Source organism: Heptranchias perlo, chromosome 2 (genome assembly GCF_035084215.1).
Source record: "Heptranchias perlo isolate sHepPer1 chromosome 2, sHepPer1.hap1, whole genome shotgun sequence".
NCBI lineage: Eukaryota > Metazoa > Chordata > Chondrichthyes > Hexanchiformes > Hexanchidae > Heptranchias > Heptranchias perlo.
The window spans coordinates 30,128,587-30,148,082 of NC_090326.1; the positions used below are offsets into that span (position 1 = coordinate 30,128,587).

Here is a 19,496-nt window from a genome sequence, read left to right on the forward strand (position 1 = left end):
GTATAAAATAGATAGAGTGGACAGGAAGGATCTATTTCCCTTAGCAGGGAGGTCAATAACCAGGGGACATAGAGTTAAAGTAATTGCTAGAAAAATTAGAGAGGAGTTGAGCAAACTTTTTTCACCCAGACGGTGGTAGGGGTCTGGAACTCACTACCTGAAAGGGTGGTAGAGGCAGAAACCCTCATCACATTTAAAAAGTACTTGGATATGCACGTGAAGTGCCATAACCTACAAGGCTACGGACCAAGTGCTGGAAAGTGGATTAGGCAGGGTAGCTCTTTTTTGACCAGCCTCCTTCTGTGCCGCAAATTTTTCTTTGTTTCTTTAAAGGGAAGACCCAGGCTGCTGACGGGCAATGGGTGTTTGAGAGTCAAGCTTTGTGTGAACAAATGATATCAGAACCCCAGGTGTGGAGAACTGAGTGCCTTCTTTCCCAACTACCTATAGTGCTTTGTCTCTCTCTCAGTATTTTATTGTAAGTATAGATTTCTGCAGTCTGTGCTTTGGAGCTAGAAGGGGCAATATAAATGTCTCCCAACTTTTTCTACCAAAACATTGGAGCCCATACCAATGTCTTTTTAGGAAAAGTGATTTTAGAAGGTGACAGTTGTCGAGCCTGAAAACCGATGAGATTTAGTCAAGAATAAATCAAGAATTAATGTTTTCTTCATTTCTAGACTGTCAATAGATGATTACCGAAGAGTAATGGTACGGTGTGATTGTTAATCAATGAATCAAACCCATTTTATATTGATAACTATGTTACTTCTGCTTGTTATATAAATATATTATAATGCTACCCATAGGCTATATCTCTTGTACAACAAAAGAACTCAGAAAGGCCAGAATTTTATAATATTTCAGAGCTCACTACTTCTCAAAACACATTTATCTACAGTGTATTTCACTGAAGTCTTCCATTGAACATATGATACTCAAGGAAAGAAAAAAAATCATCTTTATTTTACACTTGAGTTACACAAATAAAAGTGACAGTTTTAAAAAATGCATTGTTATTAATAAAATATTTCCATTTAGAAAATTACTTGCAAATGAAGGCATTGCAGTATTTTATTTTTAAGTTTAATTTTAAGTCTTGGTACTCGCTCCTGGCACATTCCAATAATCGGAAGCACGTTGTCCCTAAGGTGACTTGTGGCCCCATGAAACCATATCCATCATATGGCCTTATTCACTGTTTTTCATTTTATAATGTGACCTTTTTGGTCTGCTGACATTTATTTCAAGGGCACTGTGTCTGATTTCAAGAACTGATAAATGATTTGAAAGTTAAATTTCACTAAAGAAATATTCTGGGATAAGGCTGGCCTTGGCCTCAAGTATTCGAGCAAAAATAATGCATTTAATTTGGTTTTTTTTTAAATTGTCATTTCAGATAGTATTTGATTCTCTGGGCACACGTGAATGTATAGCAATGACGAAATTAATGCAACTTGGGTCCAGTAAATTAATTCACATCTCTAGTGCAAGGGTCAACAAATACATTTTAGAAATATTAATTGTGAAACTTCCCCATAGCTCATTAAATTGCAAAATGCAACAAGCCACAGAGGCCAACAAGGTCCCAGATTTGATTGCAAACTTTAGCTAATTTTAATCAGGGCAGTTGTTGTGTTTCAGAATTTTTGACTATTTGGGCTGGGAAGGATTTTTGATTGATTTTATATTAAGATTATGTTATTAAGTTAAATTTAGTTCACAAGAGATTAATCCCCAGAACTCATGGTTCTGGGAACGTGAATTAGGTCCAGTTAAAATGTCTGTCTGGATGATGTTTATCACATACTATAGCAGCTTTGGGGTTTGTTAAGATATTGCTATAAACATTCACACACATTATGTAAGAACAGCTTTATTCATCTGAACCCATTGGAAAAGGGGAGGGCAGCTGGCAGGAGCTTACACCTAGGAAGGCAGTAGTAGGTTTAATTGGCAGCTTGGCTAGGGACGGGTTAGATGTCAAGTCGTTGGCTTCAAGTCCAGTTGGGTCTCTGCAGAATCTGCAGTAGTTTGAGATTTGCTAGTCCGTAAAGTGAGATTAGCACGCTAACAGGGATGGAGTAGCATACTTTTATTTTTCCATGTTGCAAGGAACGTTATGAAAAAGATTGAAATTCACTGTAAACCTTATCCTATTCATAAATTACATGCAAAATAAACCTGCTTGTTGGCTTACAATTGGCTTTGTCTCACCAAAATGTTCATCAGCCAGTCTTCCGAAAGATACGAATAATACACTGGGAACGTACGATATTATAGTATCCAGTTCACATAACGAGGGGTATCTTTGTCACAACCCCCAGGTCACACTATCGTACGATGAGACATTGGGCAGTAAAGATAAACTCCTGATCTTAAGAGAAGTAGGGCACAAAGAAAGACTTGTATTTATATAGCACGACCTGTTATAATGTAGGAAACATGGCAGATTTTGGTTGAGGGATAATTATTGGCCAGGACACCAGGGAGAACTCCGCTGCTCTTCGAATAGTGCCATGGGATTTTTCACATGCACCTGAGAGGGCATATGGGGCTTTGTTTTAACGTCTCATCCAAACGACGGCACCTCCGACAGTGCAGCACTCCCTCAGTGCTGCACTGGAGTGTCAACTTGGATTATGTGCTCAAGTCTCTGGAGTGGGACTTGAACCCATAACCTTCTGACTCAGAGGCGAGAGTGCTACCAACTGAGCCACAGCTGACACTTACAGGAGAGACCAATGCAGCTGACCCCACCTGAATATCTAATGCAGATCTGAAATCTGTAACAGCAGAAATGGGTGCCACAGTTGATCAGTATCCTGAGGCCAGGGAAGAGAAAAAATAGTCTATAAGTATTGTGAGAAATGTGAATGGACAGGATTAGGTTGAGCTCGATAGCTCTCCATGGTTGAATAGCCTGCAGGCGGACACAATCTAGCCTCTTGCATGAAGAGTGGCCATTTTGCAAAGTGAGTTTCTGGTGCCCATGGAACCAAATCACAACATGGTTTACTATCTTGAGAGGAGAAAGGAGAAAAAATATGTCCTCCAAAGATAGTACTTCTGTACTGCAAGTTTCACAATTGGAACGCAGGAATTGCTAAACAAAGAAAACCAAGGTCCAGCTCGTTCACCTTTTACCACTCTGATAGTCACATGATACAACAATAATGGAGTTAATGACTAACCATGGCAATCAATCTTGATCAATTAGTCTGCAACAGACTGACATGGGGTGGTGAAAAGCTTTGGGAACCATAGGTTTAAAGCCACTTGTTTCTCTCAAACACACTAGATTTACCATATTTCATGCCTCAGATTACTCGTACACTATATCCCAAAAGATTATTTTCTGAAAGAAATCTGTCTAATTTACATTTGAATAAATCAATACTTTCTGCTTCACTGCCTCCCTAGGGAGCCTGTTCCATAGATTCACCATTCGCTCACTGAAATAATGGGCTTTATTTTAGCACCCACTATTGGGTGCGTTCCTGGTGGGGGGGGGCTCCGAAAATCGGAGAATCCCGGAGCGGGTCGGGAGCCTGGCTCCAACCCGTCCACTTCCGGGTTCCCCACAGATGCGCCGACGTGCGTGCGCAGCCCCCGCATGTGGGACTCCCGCAGGCAATTAAAGCCAGCGGAGTGCCACTTGAGACTTTTAGGTATTTCAGGTCATTAACAGACCTGATTAAGGGAATATGTCAGGAGGGGTGGTATTTTAGAAACAACTGGGACTGTTTCCCATACTGGGGGAAACACTCCCAGTTGAAATGGACGTGTTGCAGCTATCAGCCTGTGGCAGCTGCAAAGGTCCATTTGACAGGTAGTGGCGGGGGGGGTGGAGACCCTCACTTATTGCAGGAGGCCACTCTGTCACTTGGGACAAAGTTTGGCCTCCACCACCCTCCTCCTGACAATAAAATTCACCAACTTGCACACTTACCCCGGGGTCCAGAAACATGTACCTACCTTGTGGACCCCCTCAGATGTACATCTTCCGGATGGGGGCTGCCGTAGCTGCAGTCATGACCTCCTCGGAGGGCGAACAGCATCACCACCCTCGCCGGCCAAGCCGTCCACCTCTGACACGTGGAGCTCCACAACACAGTGCTGTGACACATCCACCTGCACAGCAGGAGGGAGGGCAACCGCAGAGAGAGATGCGTCGCAGGGGGCACTACCCTCGCCACAGGGTCCACAGACCGAGGCTCAGCTTCCTGGACCTCTCTGAGCAGCAGTGCACACGGAGGCTCAGAGTCACTCGACATGTAGTTGTGGACATCTGCAGCCTCCTTCATGCCGAGCTGCTCCCGGCTGGCCCAAGCACCATCTTCTTACCTGTCGCTGTCAGCGTCACCACTGCCCTCAACAACTTCTCCTCCGCATCCTTCCAGGGTGCCACCGGGTACATCGCCGATGTCTCTCAGTCGTCTGCACAAAAGAGCCCTGCAAATACACCTACACCCACTTTGCAGTGACACAATGGGTGGCATCAGGTGTGGGTCTTCAAGTGCAGGCCATGTCTGATTCTATGGTTCTGGGCGAGATGTAACAGCTTGTCATGATCAACATTATCTAGCCCCTTTTTATAATTTTAAAAACAGCAATCACATCTCCAGTGAGAATATGCCCAGCCTATGTAATCGCTCCTCATAATCCAGTCCCTCCATCTCATCAATTATTCGGGCAGCCTGCTTCTGTATCCTCTTGATTGTTGCAATATCCTTTTTGTACTGTGGTGACCAAAACTATACATGGTAGTCCAAGTGCAGTCGCACCAGTGGTTTATAAAGTGGTTTATAAAGCGGTAGGATTACTTTACTATTATGGCTCAATACTGACCTTTTAACACATCTCAGCATTTAATTTGCTTTACTCACTGCCACCGAACATTCTTGCAATAGCTCCAATCAGGACTTTCAAATCTTTTTAATTTTCCATGCATATTATTTTCTTTCCATTTAAATAATAATTCCTTCCTGTTTAATTTCTCTACATTGAATTTCATCTGCCATTTGTCGGCCCAGTTCCTGAGTATGTAACCTATCCTGTTCAGCTTTGTAGTCTACCACCTTCGTTCGCATTGTATCATCTGCAAATTTTTAGTCATTGCGCTTGTGATCCCTAGTAATGATATGAATGATTGATTTTTTTTTTTGGAACTAATAGAATGGAGAATATTGATTTCATACTGCCTCCTACTACTGCACATTGAACTGTTATACAGATACCCCCTGCTGTTAGATTCTAGTAAATCATTAGGAGGGTATGAACCAAAAGTCTTCAGAGGTGATTACATTAATGTTATTTATGCCTGAAAATCCCAGTCATTTTGAAATATATTTTTGCTGAATGGGAGTACCCTGGGGGTCCTTAACCTTTATTTGGTGGTCAAACAAATGGGAACAGTAAGTAATCACACCATTCACTGCTAACTACAAGCATAGTAATGTAGGACTGGATTTTGACTATCGGGAGGCCAACCAGCAGAAAGCGCCAGCCAGCCACCTGGTAGTGCCTAGGGGAGGCATGGTCCATTTTGAGGACTGGGCCTCATTACCATACCCCCTGTCGACTGCGGGAAGAACCCAGGTGCCTCAGAAGCCACTAGTTCTGGGCTGTCGTGATATTAGGCAGCCTGGATGCTAGCCCGGGCCACAAAGGGGGATGAGGTTGGAGGGAGTGGGCAGGCACAAGCAGCAGCCCAGGTTTTCTTGTGCAACCTGGAGGTTTCAAAAAAGAGTATAAGGAGAATTATTTATTTTCAGAGTATTTTGTTAGTTCAGGAATAACTCTATAAAAGATTAAAAAAGAAACAATATAGAGAGAGCTAGACAATGTTACTTTGCTGTCTGATCAGCTAATCAGTGAACGCACTCATTTGGATCTTTATGCTCTTGCATCCTTTTTCCTCCACTGATGTCTCCTAACTGTTGCCAATTAGACAGTTCTCTTTACATTGTATCTCTTTTTGAATCTGGGACCTTCCTGGTCAGCATGGTTCAGTAATTTACCTACCGGACACATTAACTCATTGAACCACCATAGTTGATTTGGACAGTTTTAATAAGCCCTCAGTTTCAAAACATTACATGTTAATAAATTATTTGGTGATCTGAAATGGTTGTAACTGTCCAATTATATTTGGTTCTTTTTAATTTGTTATTTTTGTAGATTGTTGAAGAAACACCTGGACATCATTCTAAATGGGAGGAAGCAAATCCGGATTTTTTTCCCACTCTGTGGAAAGTCATTAGATATGAAATGGTAAGTAAATTCCTGATTGAGAATTAAATTTTAATGTTTTTACAGTTGGTCAAACTGGAGTATATGCTTTGTGATCTATTTTATTCATCTCATCTTCTAACATCTGTTGTATTTTTTTTCAATATTCTTATAACAGTAAGGCCACCCCTTCCTCTGAAAGATTTTATTTGAAAATTGTAATTCAGGCTTTCTTTATTTCTAAGAGATCATTAAAACTGTTGGAACTAAATTGTTGATCATTTCTACACAGCCACTTATCAGCTAAGTCTTAACAATGTTTATTCACGGATTTGTTTTTTTACGCCAACAACTTAATTTTGACTTTTTGCAGTTCGAGAGGTTTTTTTTCTATCTTATCGGCCCATAAACAGTACATATCATGCATTTCCTGTCTGTCATGTCAAATCTCTGCCATCCTTCTCTGTCACAGTAAATTAGAAGCCAGTTTATTACTGGTAAATTTCTTCCAGCAAATTTGGCTCATATACAAATTTCTTATTTATACATTCACATAATAACTTTATAATTATTACTATATACCTGGTAGAATCATAACTCACTTCTTACAAACCAATAACAGCCTCCCCAAGTGGTCACGGTACAAGAGGTCACAGCATTGATAGCAGCCCCAAGCTGGGAGCTTCACACAGCAGAAATATGACTTCCCTCTCAGCAGATCGGAAAACCCACTAAGGTCTTCCCTGAGCTCGGAAGTTTACACAACAATGCAGACTTACCCCAGGGAATGATATACCGCGCTTAGGTTCCAATATATAGCTACAGTCCCACAGCACAAGAAACGTCAGCATATCAAAATTATAACTTGCCTCTTAGTACTGAAAACCCAATGGGAAGCTGTAAAGCTGAGCCTGGATGCAGAACAAAGATTATACTGGCATAAGACACAGCAGCCATTGGGACCAGACCCACCAACAGCATGTGCATCAACCAGGATAACCTCAGCAACAGGATCTGAGTAATCACTCAGAACTTGCACCACAATGAAAATTACAGAGGCCACAGCAGCCACAATATGCTTGACACAACCATAATCACAGAACACCACAGTCTTCGGGCTTACTACCTGAATACTAAGGTTTCATTCCATCAATGGACCAGTCCAGAACCCAGCAGCATACCCAGCAACAGAACCCAACAACATTCAACTGCTGTTTTAGAATTCAGTGAGTTATTCATTCCATTTTATTATGTGTTACTTGGTGAATTTTAGAATGCACTCACTTACTAAATAAATTACTACGTTTAACTGAATACATTTAATGATTCATTTTCATTATTAAGTATATTTAATCATTACATTGCCTCATTAAAATTGATAAATTAAATTTTCTAAATTGAAATTATATATGAATATCAACTCTTATAATTAACCTATCTTTTTTTTCTCCATGAGCAATATCACAGATCAACTCAGAAAATATTAAAAATGGTACATCTAGCGCAAGCACATGTCATGCTTTGTTACAAATGGAGAACAATCTTAAAAATGCTGTATGTTTCTGAGCAGCAGTGTGAAACTGACCAGTACTTTCCAGTTAAGGAAGAGGTCAAAATACCAGCAGTAAAAAGGAACCTAAAAATAAGTTGAGGGGAGGAACCTAGTGGATTTGATATAAATTTTTTTTTAATGATAATGGAGAAAGTAATGGGACTTAGGGTAGACAAATCTCCAGGACTTCATGGTTCCCACCCCAGAGTATTAAAAGAAACAGGTGGGGAAATTGCAAATGCGTTGGTCATAATTTTCAAAAGCCCTCTAGATTCTGGAATTGTGCCTTTTTGGATTGGAAAATTGCAAATATCACTCAATTATTTAAGACAGGAGGGAGGTAGAAACAAGGAAACCACAGACCTGTCAGTTGCGGGGAAGTTACTGGACTCCATCATCAGAGACAGAAAGACTGAGCATTTGAACAAGTATGAGATGATCAAAGAGGGTCAGTGCGGATTTGTGATGGGTAAGTCATGTCTGACTAACTAGTTGAAATTTTTGAGAAGGTCACTTAACACAATGGACAGTGGAGTGTCTATGGATGTTGTCTATATGGACTTCCAGAGACGTTTGATAAGGTTCCACACAAGAGATTATTAGCAAGAATGAGAGTTCGTGGAATTAGAGGTAACCTTGTGACGTGGGTTGGTAATTGGTTGGGAGGTAGGTGACAGAGCAGGGATACCGGGAATGTACTCTGGTGGAATATGACAAGTGGTGTTCCCAGGGGATCTATACTGGGGCCTCAGCTTTTCATCATATATATCAATGATTTGGATGAAGGAATAGAGAGTTGTACATCCAAGTTTGCAGATGACACTAAATTAGGAGGCACAGTAAGTTGTGTAGATGGGAGCAAGAAGTTACAAAGGGACATAGACAGATTAAGTGAGTGGGCAAAAGTGTGACAGGTGGAGTTCAAAGTGCGGAAGTGTGAGGTCATCCACTTGGATCCAAGAAAGGCAAATCAGAATATTTTCTTAACAAGAGACTAGAAATTGTGAAGGAGCAAGGGGATTTTGGGTGCCCAGGTACACAAATCAGTAAAAGCTAGTGCACAAGTTTTTTTTTAAAAAGTAGTTAAAAAGGCTAATGGAGTGCTGGCTTTTATCTCATGAGGGCTGTAATATAAAGGGGAGGAAGTTATGCTTCAGTTGTACAAAGCCTTGGTCAGGCCCCATCTGGAGAACTGCATTCAGTTTTGAACATTGCACCTCGGGAAGGACATATTGGCCTTGGAGGGGGTAAAACACGTTATTACCAGAACAATAACAGTGGCTATGCAGTCTGTGTCAGCCACAGGGAGACTGCCTGCATCTGCTGGCTCTTGGGGCTGGACCCCAATCATTATTCCAAAAGCAAAATACTGCGGATGCTAGAAATCTGAAATAAAAACACAAAATGCTGGAGAAGCTCAGCAAGTCAGGCAGCATCTGTGGAGAAAGAAACAGAGTTAACGTTTCAGGTCGAAGACCTTTTGTCAGAACTGGAAGATGTTAAGAGTTAAAAGTTTTTGAGCAAGTACAAAGCCAGGGAAATGGGGGATGGGGAGGTAAGAACAAAAGGTAAGGTCTCTGTTGGGTGGAGGGCACGAGTGATTAAATGACAAAAGGGATGATGGTACAAAGCAAGGAAGGTGGTAATGGGACAGGTAAAGAAACAAGATTGATCAGTAGCAGCTGTAAATGGCAGCAGCAGAACCATTATCACTACTAGCTGACCAAAAAAATGGGAGCAGTGGTTATGTTCTGAAGTTATTGAAATCAATGTTGAGTCCGGAAGGTTGTAAAGTGCCTAAACGGAAGATGAGGTGCTGTTCCTCGAGCTTACGTTGTGCTTCATTGGAACAATGTATGAGGCCAAGGACAGAGAGGTCAAATTAGGAGTGGGAAGAGGAATTAAAATGGCAAGCGACTGGCAGGTCAGGGTCACGCTTCGGACGGAGCGGAGGTTTCATTTTTATTTCCTCTCTGTCCGCAAGCATGACCCTGACCTGCCAGTCGTTTGCCATTTTAATTCCTCTTCCCACTCCTACTCTGACCTCTCTGTCCTCGGCCTCTTACACTGATCCAATGAAGCTCAACATAAGCTCGAGGAACAGCACCTCATCTTTCGTTTAGGCACTTTACAACCTTCCGGACTCAATATTGATTTCAATAACTTCAGATCATAACCACTGCTGCCATTTTTTCAGTCAGCTAGTGCTGGTAGTGGTTCTGCTGCTGCCATTTACAGCTGCTACTGATCAATCTTTTGTTTCTTTACCTGTCCCATTACCACCTTCCTTGCTTTGCACCATCATCCCTTTTGTCATTTAATCACTCGTCCCTCCACCCTACCAGAGACCTTACTTTTTGTTCTTTCCTCCTCCGCCCCCCCCCCCCCCCGCCCCGCCCTTTCTCTGGCTCTGTACTTGCCCAAAAACTTTAACTCTTTTAACATCTTCCTGTTCTGGCAAAAGGTCTTTGACCTGAAACGTTAACTTTGTTTCTTTCTCCACTGATGCTGCCTGACTTGCTGAGCTTCTCCAGCATTTTCTGTTTTTATCCCCAATTATTATTAGAGTCATAGAGTCATACAGCACGGATAGAGGCCCTTCGGCCCATCGTGTCCGCACCGGCCATCAGCCCTGTCTACTCTAATCCCATATTCCAGCTTTTGGTCCGTAGCCTTGCATGCTATGGCATTTCAAGTGCTCATCCAAATGCTTCTTGAATGTTGTGAGGGTTCCTGCCTCCACAACCCTTTCAGACAGTGAGTTCCAGACTCCAACCACCCTCTGGGTGAAAAAGTTCTTTCTCAAATCCCCTCTAAACCTCCCGCCTTTTACCTTGAATCTATGTCCCCTTGTTATAGAACCCTCAACGAAGGGAAAAAGCTCCTTAGTATCCATCCTATCTGTGCCCCTCATAATTTTGTACACCTCAATCATGTCCCCTCTCCGCCTCCTCTGCTCCAAGGAAAACAAACCCAATCTTCCCAGTCTCTCTTCATAGCTGAAGCGCTCCAGCCCTGGTAACATCCTGGTGAATCTCCTCTGCACCCTCTCCAAAGCGATCACATCCTTCCTGTAGTGTGGCGACCAGAACTGCACACAGTACTCCAGCTGTAGCCTAACCAGTGTTTTATACAGCTCCATCATAACCTCCTTGCTCTTATATTCTATGCCTCGGCTAATAAAGGCAAGTATTGTTGCACATGCAGTCCCAGCTTCAATACAGATCTGACTATTGCTCATTTCTCCCTATTCATTGCCCCTCCTGTCTCCTCTGCTCCTCCACTTGTTAATGCTTGGAGGAAGTAGTCATTCAGAATGTTTATAACCTTGTGCTCATCCTCCGTTTCAAGCACATTTGAATCTTTTATGGTTCTCATCTTATCTCTGACTGTCGTCTTACTGTTGTGTTACTGAAATTTCTTGGTATGCTTTTTTTCTAGGATTTTCTGTGCTCCTCTAATCATCCTTCTAACATTTTTCTGCATGTTCTTATATTCAGCCCAGTTAACGCCATCCCCTTTCTCCCTGCAGGATATGTAGAGGTCAATTTTCTCTTATTTCACTTTTGATTATTAACCCATTTAGGATCATGCCTGAAGAGCCTGAGCTTGCTAGTTCTGCATGCTCAACATTCTCACTGAAAAAACAGGGTGGTAGGCAGACAACTTTTTTTAGAAATCCGACTGGCTCGCCTGACTCGGTTTTCAAGCAGACCTCAAAATGGATGACAGCGCTCCAGCTCAAAACTGGCCAAAAGAAGTTAACATGGAGTCTCTGAGTTTAACATAGCTGTTCTTCAAGATTATTGATTGTCAGGTTACATAAGGTTTCTTTGAGATGTCCTTCATGCTGAGTTGAAAAAATGCTATTATTAATGCTATCAAGGGTTGTTAATCCTTCTTAATAGTAACTTCCACAATGATTTGGGCCCGAGTGTGACTGAACATGCAAGCTTTATTAGACACAAGGACAACATTCTAATGCGGTTATACCAAACAACAAGTATTTATATAACGACGTTCTATTACAAGTTATATGAAATAAACAAGGATGGTACAACCTGTCCCTAGGAAGTTTCAAGCTGATCAGGCCTGGTATCATAGGGTGTGTGGGCCTCCGTCGCCCCAGAATCTGCTTCTAACTTTTAGTGGGACAGTGTCCCAGTTTATATATCTTTCTGAAGCGTAGTTGCTTCTTGTAGCTTAACGACATTAGTCTCATGATGTCATCTGTCCCGAACATCTCCCCGCCCCCCCCCCCCACCAGGGTGCCCATTGTTCGACACTTTCCCGATATCCAGTCTATGTGTTAACTGTTGTCAATTCTATCTATCTTATGGGAGCCATGATGTGGAGATGCCGGTGATGGACTGGGGTTGACAATTTTAAACAATTTTACAACACCAAGTTATAGTTCAACGATTTTTATTTGAAATCTACAAGCTTTCGGAGGCTTCCTCCTTCCTCAGGTAAATGTCCCAGTAAATGTCAGGAGCTCCTTGAAGCCTACGCATTTATACATCATAGAACAATACATGGTGTTTACAGATGCCCCTGCAACTGCCCGTTGCCAAGGCAATCACCGTGTTCAGACAGAGAGGTGTCACCTACAGAACCCCCGAATACACATTCAACAAAAAAAGCAAACAGGAAAAAAAAATTGTAAACAATTTTACAACACCAAGTTATAGTCCAGCAATTTTATTTTGGGTTCGGGGGCTTCCTCCTTCCTCAGGTGAATGTTGTGGAATGTTGTTTTTTTCCTCGGCATTCACCTGGGGGTAGGGGGGGAGGACTCCGAGGGCTTGTCAATTTAGGATGGGGTTGCTGGACTATAGCTTGATGTGGAGATGCCGGTGATGGACTGGGGTTGACAATTGTAAACAATTTTACAACACCAAGTTATAGTCCAGCAATTTTATTTTAAATTCATAAGCTTTCGGAGGCTTCCTCCTTCCTCAGGTAAATGTCCTGAGGAAGGAGGAAGCCTCCGAAAGCTTGTGAATTTAAAATAAAATTGCTGGACTATAACTTGGTGTTGTAAAATTGTTTACAATGGACTATAGCTTGGTGTTGTAGAATTGTTTACAATTTTTTTTCCTGTTTGTTTTTTTTGTTGAATGTGTATTCGGGGGTTCTGTAGGTGACACCTCTCTGTCTGAACACGGTGATTGCCTTGGCAACGGGCAGTTGCAGGGGCAGTCTGTAAACACCATGTATTGTTCTATGATGTATAAATGCATAGGCTTCAAGGAGCTCCTGACATTTACCTGAGGAAGGAGGAAGCCTCCGAAAGCTTGTAGATTTCAAATAAAAATCGTTGGACTATAACTTGGTGTTGTAAAATTGTTTACAATTATCTTATGGGAGAGGGATATGCCCTTACGTTTCTGTATATTTGAATTGTTCGGATGCTGACATTTAAGATGTTTCATCCTGTATATGCCAATCACGAAAGTTACCTAATTGTCTGAACAAAGCTCTTGCAATTAACATCACAGGATTAGTCTGTGTCCAGGACCCGAGTCTTTGATTATGCCTTGGAACGTTTTGTTATCTGTTTTTGACAATTTGGTCTTCAATGTGTTTGTTTGTTTTTGCAATATTCTCAATCACTTAGCCTGATGTCAGGCATATCGTTTCCTGTGGGATGCTGGTTCCCTTTGTATTCTCACCGACGCAAGGTCTACCCACAGCCTCGCTTTGCAGGATGGGATACATGACTATGACTTGGCCTAGAAATCGTATTTCTTACACCAAGGCAAATTGTTTTTTCTGTGTAGTTCAGTGAACAGTTTTTTGCCGAATTGTCATTCTTAAATTGCTGGTTGAATTTATCTAAGTTATTGAGTGAGTGGGACAGGAAGGGCATATTGTTTTGTTTATGAATATCTGTGATATAAAAAGACCAAAGATACAATTCTGTTTTTTAAAAATTGAGTTTGTACATTTATTTAGGAGCCTTCAATCTCCTGGGATGCTCCTAATAATTCAGTCGTGTTTTGCCCTAAGGAAATTAAATTATCCAATGGATTGAATTAAGCAGCATAAATAACACAGCAAGCTGGGAATTTAGTGCTAAAAAACTTGTATTATCAGATCATTTGAACTAAGCAATTTTGAATTCAGAGTGGACTGTATCCTTAATAGCTCATTTTTTTGTAAATATGTTTAATATGGCTGAGCCTGCCTTTTATATGTTTCTATTATGAAAAGGTTATACGGATGGTTGCAGATCTTGTACATATTTTATTACTTAACTGTGACCCCAAATGGAAGGAGGAGGACAACGTCAGGGAATTCACTCTATTCAAATAATTTTAGACACTTTTGAATATTGTTTACACATTAGAAAGGGAGGGGAATTATGTGCGATGAGGAGTGTTCTTTTTCTTTCCTTGAGTTACAAGATTTCATTATTAGAGCAGATGGAGAATTAGTGTTCCTTTTTATACCATTGAAATGGATGAACTGGTCGCTTAATTCATTGCTGTTTGAGGGACCTTGCTGTGCACAAATTGGCTGCTACATTTCCCATTACAACTGTGACGACACCTCAAAAGTACTTAATAAGCTGTGACTCTTATATAAATACAAGTTCATTCTTTCTTTCCTGTATAAAGGGTCATGCCTCTTTATTTTGTTGTTTGTTTGTAGGCTTGCTGACCAGGGACACACTGTTGTTGGCGTGGAAGTATCTAAAATGGCAATAAAAGAATTCTTTGCAGAACAGAATGTGTCCTACACTCAGGAGTCTGTACCAGGAATGCCAAGTGCAGAAGTATTTAAGGTAGGATAGCGACAAAAAAAATTTGTTTTGTTTTACCCACAGCATATTACGGTTTGTGTTTTTTAAACATGGGGGAAATAATGATCTGAATCTACTCAATAAGTGTTTTTGAATTTTCATAACACTACAACAAGCTGATCATATCTGCAAGCCTGTGTCACCTGTGCTTGGAGTATGGATAATGCAAGTGACTACTGGCTAAGTTGTGATTACCACTAGTGGTAACGAATACTTATGGTACTTACTACTACTTCACATTGTCCATAATACATTAAGTTCTGCTTTAATAGGTTATTGCACTTTGACTAAAATGCCAATAAAAGTATCCATTAAGAAGCAGATTTCACTTGAATAAGCCACATACTTTGCCCCCCACAGCCTGGCTAAGTTTTCTATATTTTATCTTGTTTCTTCTATCAGAATGTTTGCTTTTACACTTATTTTTCGTTTAGTTCAAGACATTCAATGAAACACATCACACACCTCAATCCCCCTGATGTCAGGTTTTATTTTTAATATGTAGATTCCACAATAATACAACTCATACAGAATGAGTACAAACTACTCATTATATAAGAGATTCTACAAAGGAATACATATTGTAGTATTATAGTTATATAAGATTCTTCATCTAACAAGCTGTGTCCGTAAACTATACAGATTTATATTTACCAAGCCTACGTGACTCTTGTTACATCTGTCAATCAGATCATTAAGCTGAAAGACAGTTACCGAATCAAAACATATGAGGAATGAAATTAATTAACAGACAAAGGCCTTCTAATAAACTGCGGGAGTTTTTTTAAATTTATTCGTGGGATGTGAGCATCGTTGGCAAGGCCAGCATTTATTGTCCATCCCTAATTGCCCTTTAGAAGGTGATGGTGAGCCACCTCCTTGAACCGCTGCAGTCCGTGTGGTGAAGTGTTGTTAGGTAGGGAGTGCCAGGATTTTGACCCAGCAATGATGAAGGAACGGCGATATATTTCCAAGTCGGGATGGTGTGTGACTTGGAGGGGAACGTACAGGTGGTGGTGTTCCCATGCGCCTGCTGCCCTTGTCCTTCTAGGTGGTAGAGGTCGCAGTTTTGGGATGTGCTGTCGAAGAAACCTTGGCGAGTTGCTGCAGTGCATCTTGTAGATGGTACACACTGCAGCCACGGTGCATGGGTGGTGGAGGGAGTGAATGTTTAGGGTGGTGGATGGGGTGCTAATCAAGCAGGCTGCTTTGTCCTTGATGGTGTTGAGCTTCTTGAGTGTTGTTGGAGCTGCACTCATCCAGGCAAGTGGAGAATATTCCATCACACTCCTGACTTGCGTCTTGTAGATGGCGGACAGGCTTCGGGGAGTCAGGAGGTGAGTCACTCGCCGCAGAATACCCAACCTCTGACCTGTACTTGTAACCACTGTATTTATGTGGCTGATCCAGTTAAGTTTCTGGTCAGTGATGACCCCCAGGATGTTGATAGTGGGGGATTCGGCGATTGTAATGCCATTGAATGGTGGTTAGACTTTCTCTTGTTGGAGATGGTCATTGCCTGGCACTTGTCTGGTGTGAATGTTACTTGCCACTTACCAGCCCAAGCCTGGATGTTGTCCAGGTCTTGCTGCATGTGGGCACGGACTGCTTCATTATCTGAGGGATTGCAAATGGAAGTGAATACTGCAATCATCAGTGAACATCTCCATTTCTGACCTTATGATGGAGGGAAGGTCATGATAAAGGTGTCACAGCCTCTTGTTCCCCTGTGCAGCTGGAAAGACAAATAGCCTTTAAGATGCCATTCTGTCAACACCCACACAGCCTTCTAACCTAAGCTTGTTCCAAGCTTGTCATGTTAGTACATGGTCTGTTTATGTCGAAGGGTTAATTGGTGCCATGAGATCAGTTACAATTGAAAAGTATACTGGACACAGTGTTTTAATTTACAATCTACAAGTCTTTATATTAAACATGTATATAAAATGAGGCAAACCTGTCTTATGATTACACTTTCATTCTAAATCTAATTTACTTTTATGACTACAATTTCATATTACATCTGACCTAATAAGAAGAAAGCATAAGCAATGCAGTGTCATTCTTGCCACAGGTATTGTACGGTCGCTTTACTGTGAGCCTCTGGTGGCAAAATATAATGGATAGCAAAGAAAAATGGCTGGCGCTACTGGTTTGCACTTTATTTTTACAATTACTGAGCTTAATGACGTTTCTCCCAACATCCGGCAAGGTCTGTGGCCAGAAGAAGAAAGTCTGGCATGTACATGTGCAGATGTTCTAGTATTTCTAAAGCTGCCTTGCAATATGAAGAATAGGAAGTTTTTTTTTGCCAATTTTATGCACCAGTTTCTCTCCTGAAGGTGCTCACTTCTTGCATTCCATTGTTGTGCCGTGGACACTTAAAGCTTTTTTTTTTGGTATGAGTAGTTTTAATTAACATTAGTTAACATTAGTGTTGCAACATTTGATGCAAATGGCAATTGTATGATTTCTGTTACATGAGAGTGTATGAAAAAAAAGTTCTAGGTGCTATTTGTGAGAGGCATAAGCAACTAAACCCCTAATGTGCATGCCATGTAAATGGCATTACTTGCTAAATTTTACTGTATATCTATTTTTGTGCTATTCAATTCTTTCACTTCTCATTTCTGTAGTTTGACACTTGCAAATGTTTTGACTGTTATTTGGCTTTAGCTTTCACGATTTCATGATTAACATAAAGTTGGAAATGTAATGGAGGTGGCGAGAAAAGAATAAATTTTAAAATGTAACCTGCTTCAGAAACCAACAAATGTTTTATTCTCTTTCTGTTCCAGAGTTGTGATGGACAGATTTCTTTATTTAACTGTGATATGTTTGATTTCTCAAGGTGAGGACATCTTTATTGATGCTAAAGAACGAACGGTGAAATAGAGGCATTGGAGAGGATGCAAAAAAGATTCACAGGGATGATTCCAGAACTGAGAGGATATACTGATCAGAAAAGTTTGAACAGGCTGGGCTCTTTTCTGTAGAAAAGAGAAGGCTAATGGGTGACCTGATGGAGGTTTTTTAAGATAATGAAAGGGTTTGATAGGGTAGATGTAGAGAAAATGTTTCCATTTGTGGGGGAGTCCAAAACTAGAGGTCATAAATATAAAATAGTAGCTAATAAATTCAATAGGGAATTCAGGAGAAACTTCTTTACCCAAAGAGTGGTAAGAATGTGGAATGTGCTACCACAAGGAGTAGTTGAGGCAAATAGCATTGATACATTTAAGGGGAAGCTAGATAAGCACATGATGGATAAAGAAATAGAAGGATATGCTGATAGAGTTAGATGAAGCAGGGAGGGAGGTGTTTCATGTGGAGCATAAACGCCAGCATAGACCAGTTGGGCCGAATGGCCTGTTTCTGTGCTGTAGTCTCGATGTAATATTACAATCAAGAAATGATTTATTTTTCGAATCTCTATTGTTTGTTTATATTTAGAACGGTGGGAGTGGAACCCGTTGGTAAAAGAAAATCAGAGTTGGAGCATAGAATTCAGTAATAAAGCCCTTTGCCAGTTTTTACTGGCTAAAGTTTAGGGGAGATTTCCACTTTTATCGCCAGGTGGAAAACGGGTGGTAGTAGATCTGTTGACCATTTTAGACAATGGAAACGAAAATCAGGCGACCTGTAAAATGGGCGGCTGATCCGCTACTGCCTATTTTCTGCCCAGCAGTAAAAATGAAAATCTACCCCTCTGAGTCTCCAGATGATCCCGGGTCTGAAGTTATCTCCTCTGGCAAATTTTGTTGATCCCAGTGCATTTCAAAAGGCAGTCATTCAGGCTTTTCGTATAGTAGCAGATGGGAGCAATCCCAGTTTGCTACAATAATATTTGGGACATAAGATGTGGCCTATAACATTTTCCAGGATGGATAAATAAAACACAACTGGAGTAGTTCATGTTACCAGCAAAGATATTTGCCTAGTTCTAAGCCATAGTTAGGCACAGAACAGCTGAAATTCAGAAGTTCACAGCATGGTAGGGCGTTGGGGAGAGTTATAGAACAAAGAGATCTAGGAGTACAGGTTCATAGCTCCTTGAAAGTGGAGTCACAGATGGATAGGGTGGTGAAGAAGGCATTCGGCATGCTTGGTTTCATTGGTCAGAACATTGAATACAGGAGTTGGGATGTCTTGTTGAAGTTGTACAAGACATTAGTAAGGCCACACTTGGAATACTGTGTACAGTTCTGGTCACCCTATTATAGAAAGGATATTATTAAACTAGAAAGAGTGCAGAAAAGATTTACTAGGATGCTACCGGGACTTGATGGTTTGACTTATAAGGAGAGGTTGGATAGACTGAGACTTTTTTCCCTGGAGAGTAGGAGGTTTAGGGGTGATCTTGTAGAAGTCTATAAAATAATGAGGGGCATAGATAAGGTAGATAGTCAAAATCTTTTCCCAAAGGTAGGGGAGTGTGTAACGAGGGGGCATAGATTTAAGGTGAGAGGGGAGAGATACAAAAGGGTCCAGAGGGGCAATTTTTTCACTCAAAGGGTGGTGAGTGTCTGGAATGATCTGCCAGAGGCAGTAGTAGAGGCAGGTACAATTTTGTCTTTTAAAAAGCATTTGGACAGTTACATGGGTATAGAGGGATATGGGCCAAGTGCAGGCAATTGGGACTAGCTTAGTGGTATAAACTGGGCGACATGGACATGTTGGGCCGAAGGGCCTGTTTCCATGTTGTAAACTTCTATGATTCTATATACTTTAGCCAGGAGGCATAACCAGAACAAACTGGCTATGAGCAGAAATGAACAATGCACTGATTGCAAATGAACAATTAAGAGCTTTCTAAGCATGTTATTCTCTTTGAAGGAAAAATACTGTATTTGATAGCTTTTTTTAAGGCAGCGTTTAAACTTACAGGTTGTCAAATAGTAA

General features: G+C 41.1%; 1 protein-coding gene across 3 annotated transcripts in view; it reads left to right on the forward strand.

Moving 5' to 3' along the window:
- Positions 1–19,496, forward strand: part of LOC137336259 (probable thiopurine S-methyltransferase) — a 32,837-nt gene that overhangs the window by 3,474 nt on the left and 9,867 nt on the right. For all 3 annotated transcript variants that reach the window (XM_068001648.1, XM_068001647.1, XM_068001649.1), the window contains 3 exons: positions 6,184–6,276; positions 14,444–14,576; positions 17,393–17,445. In XM_068001648.1, the coding sequence (XP_067857749.1) occupies positions 6,184–6,276; positions 14,444–14,576; positions 17,393–17,445 (279 nt within the window). The remainder of the gene's footprint in view (positions 1–6,183; positions 6,277–14,443; positions 14,577–17,392; positions 17,446–19,496) is intronic.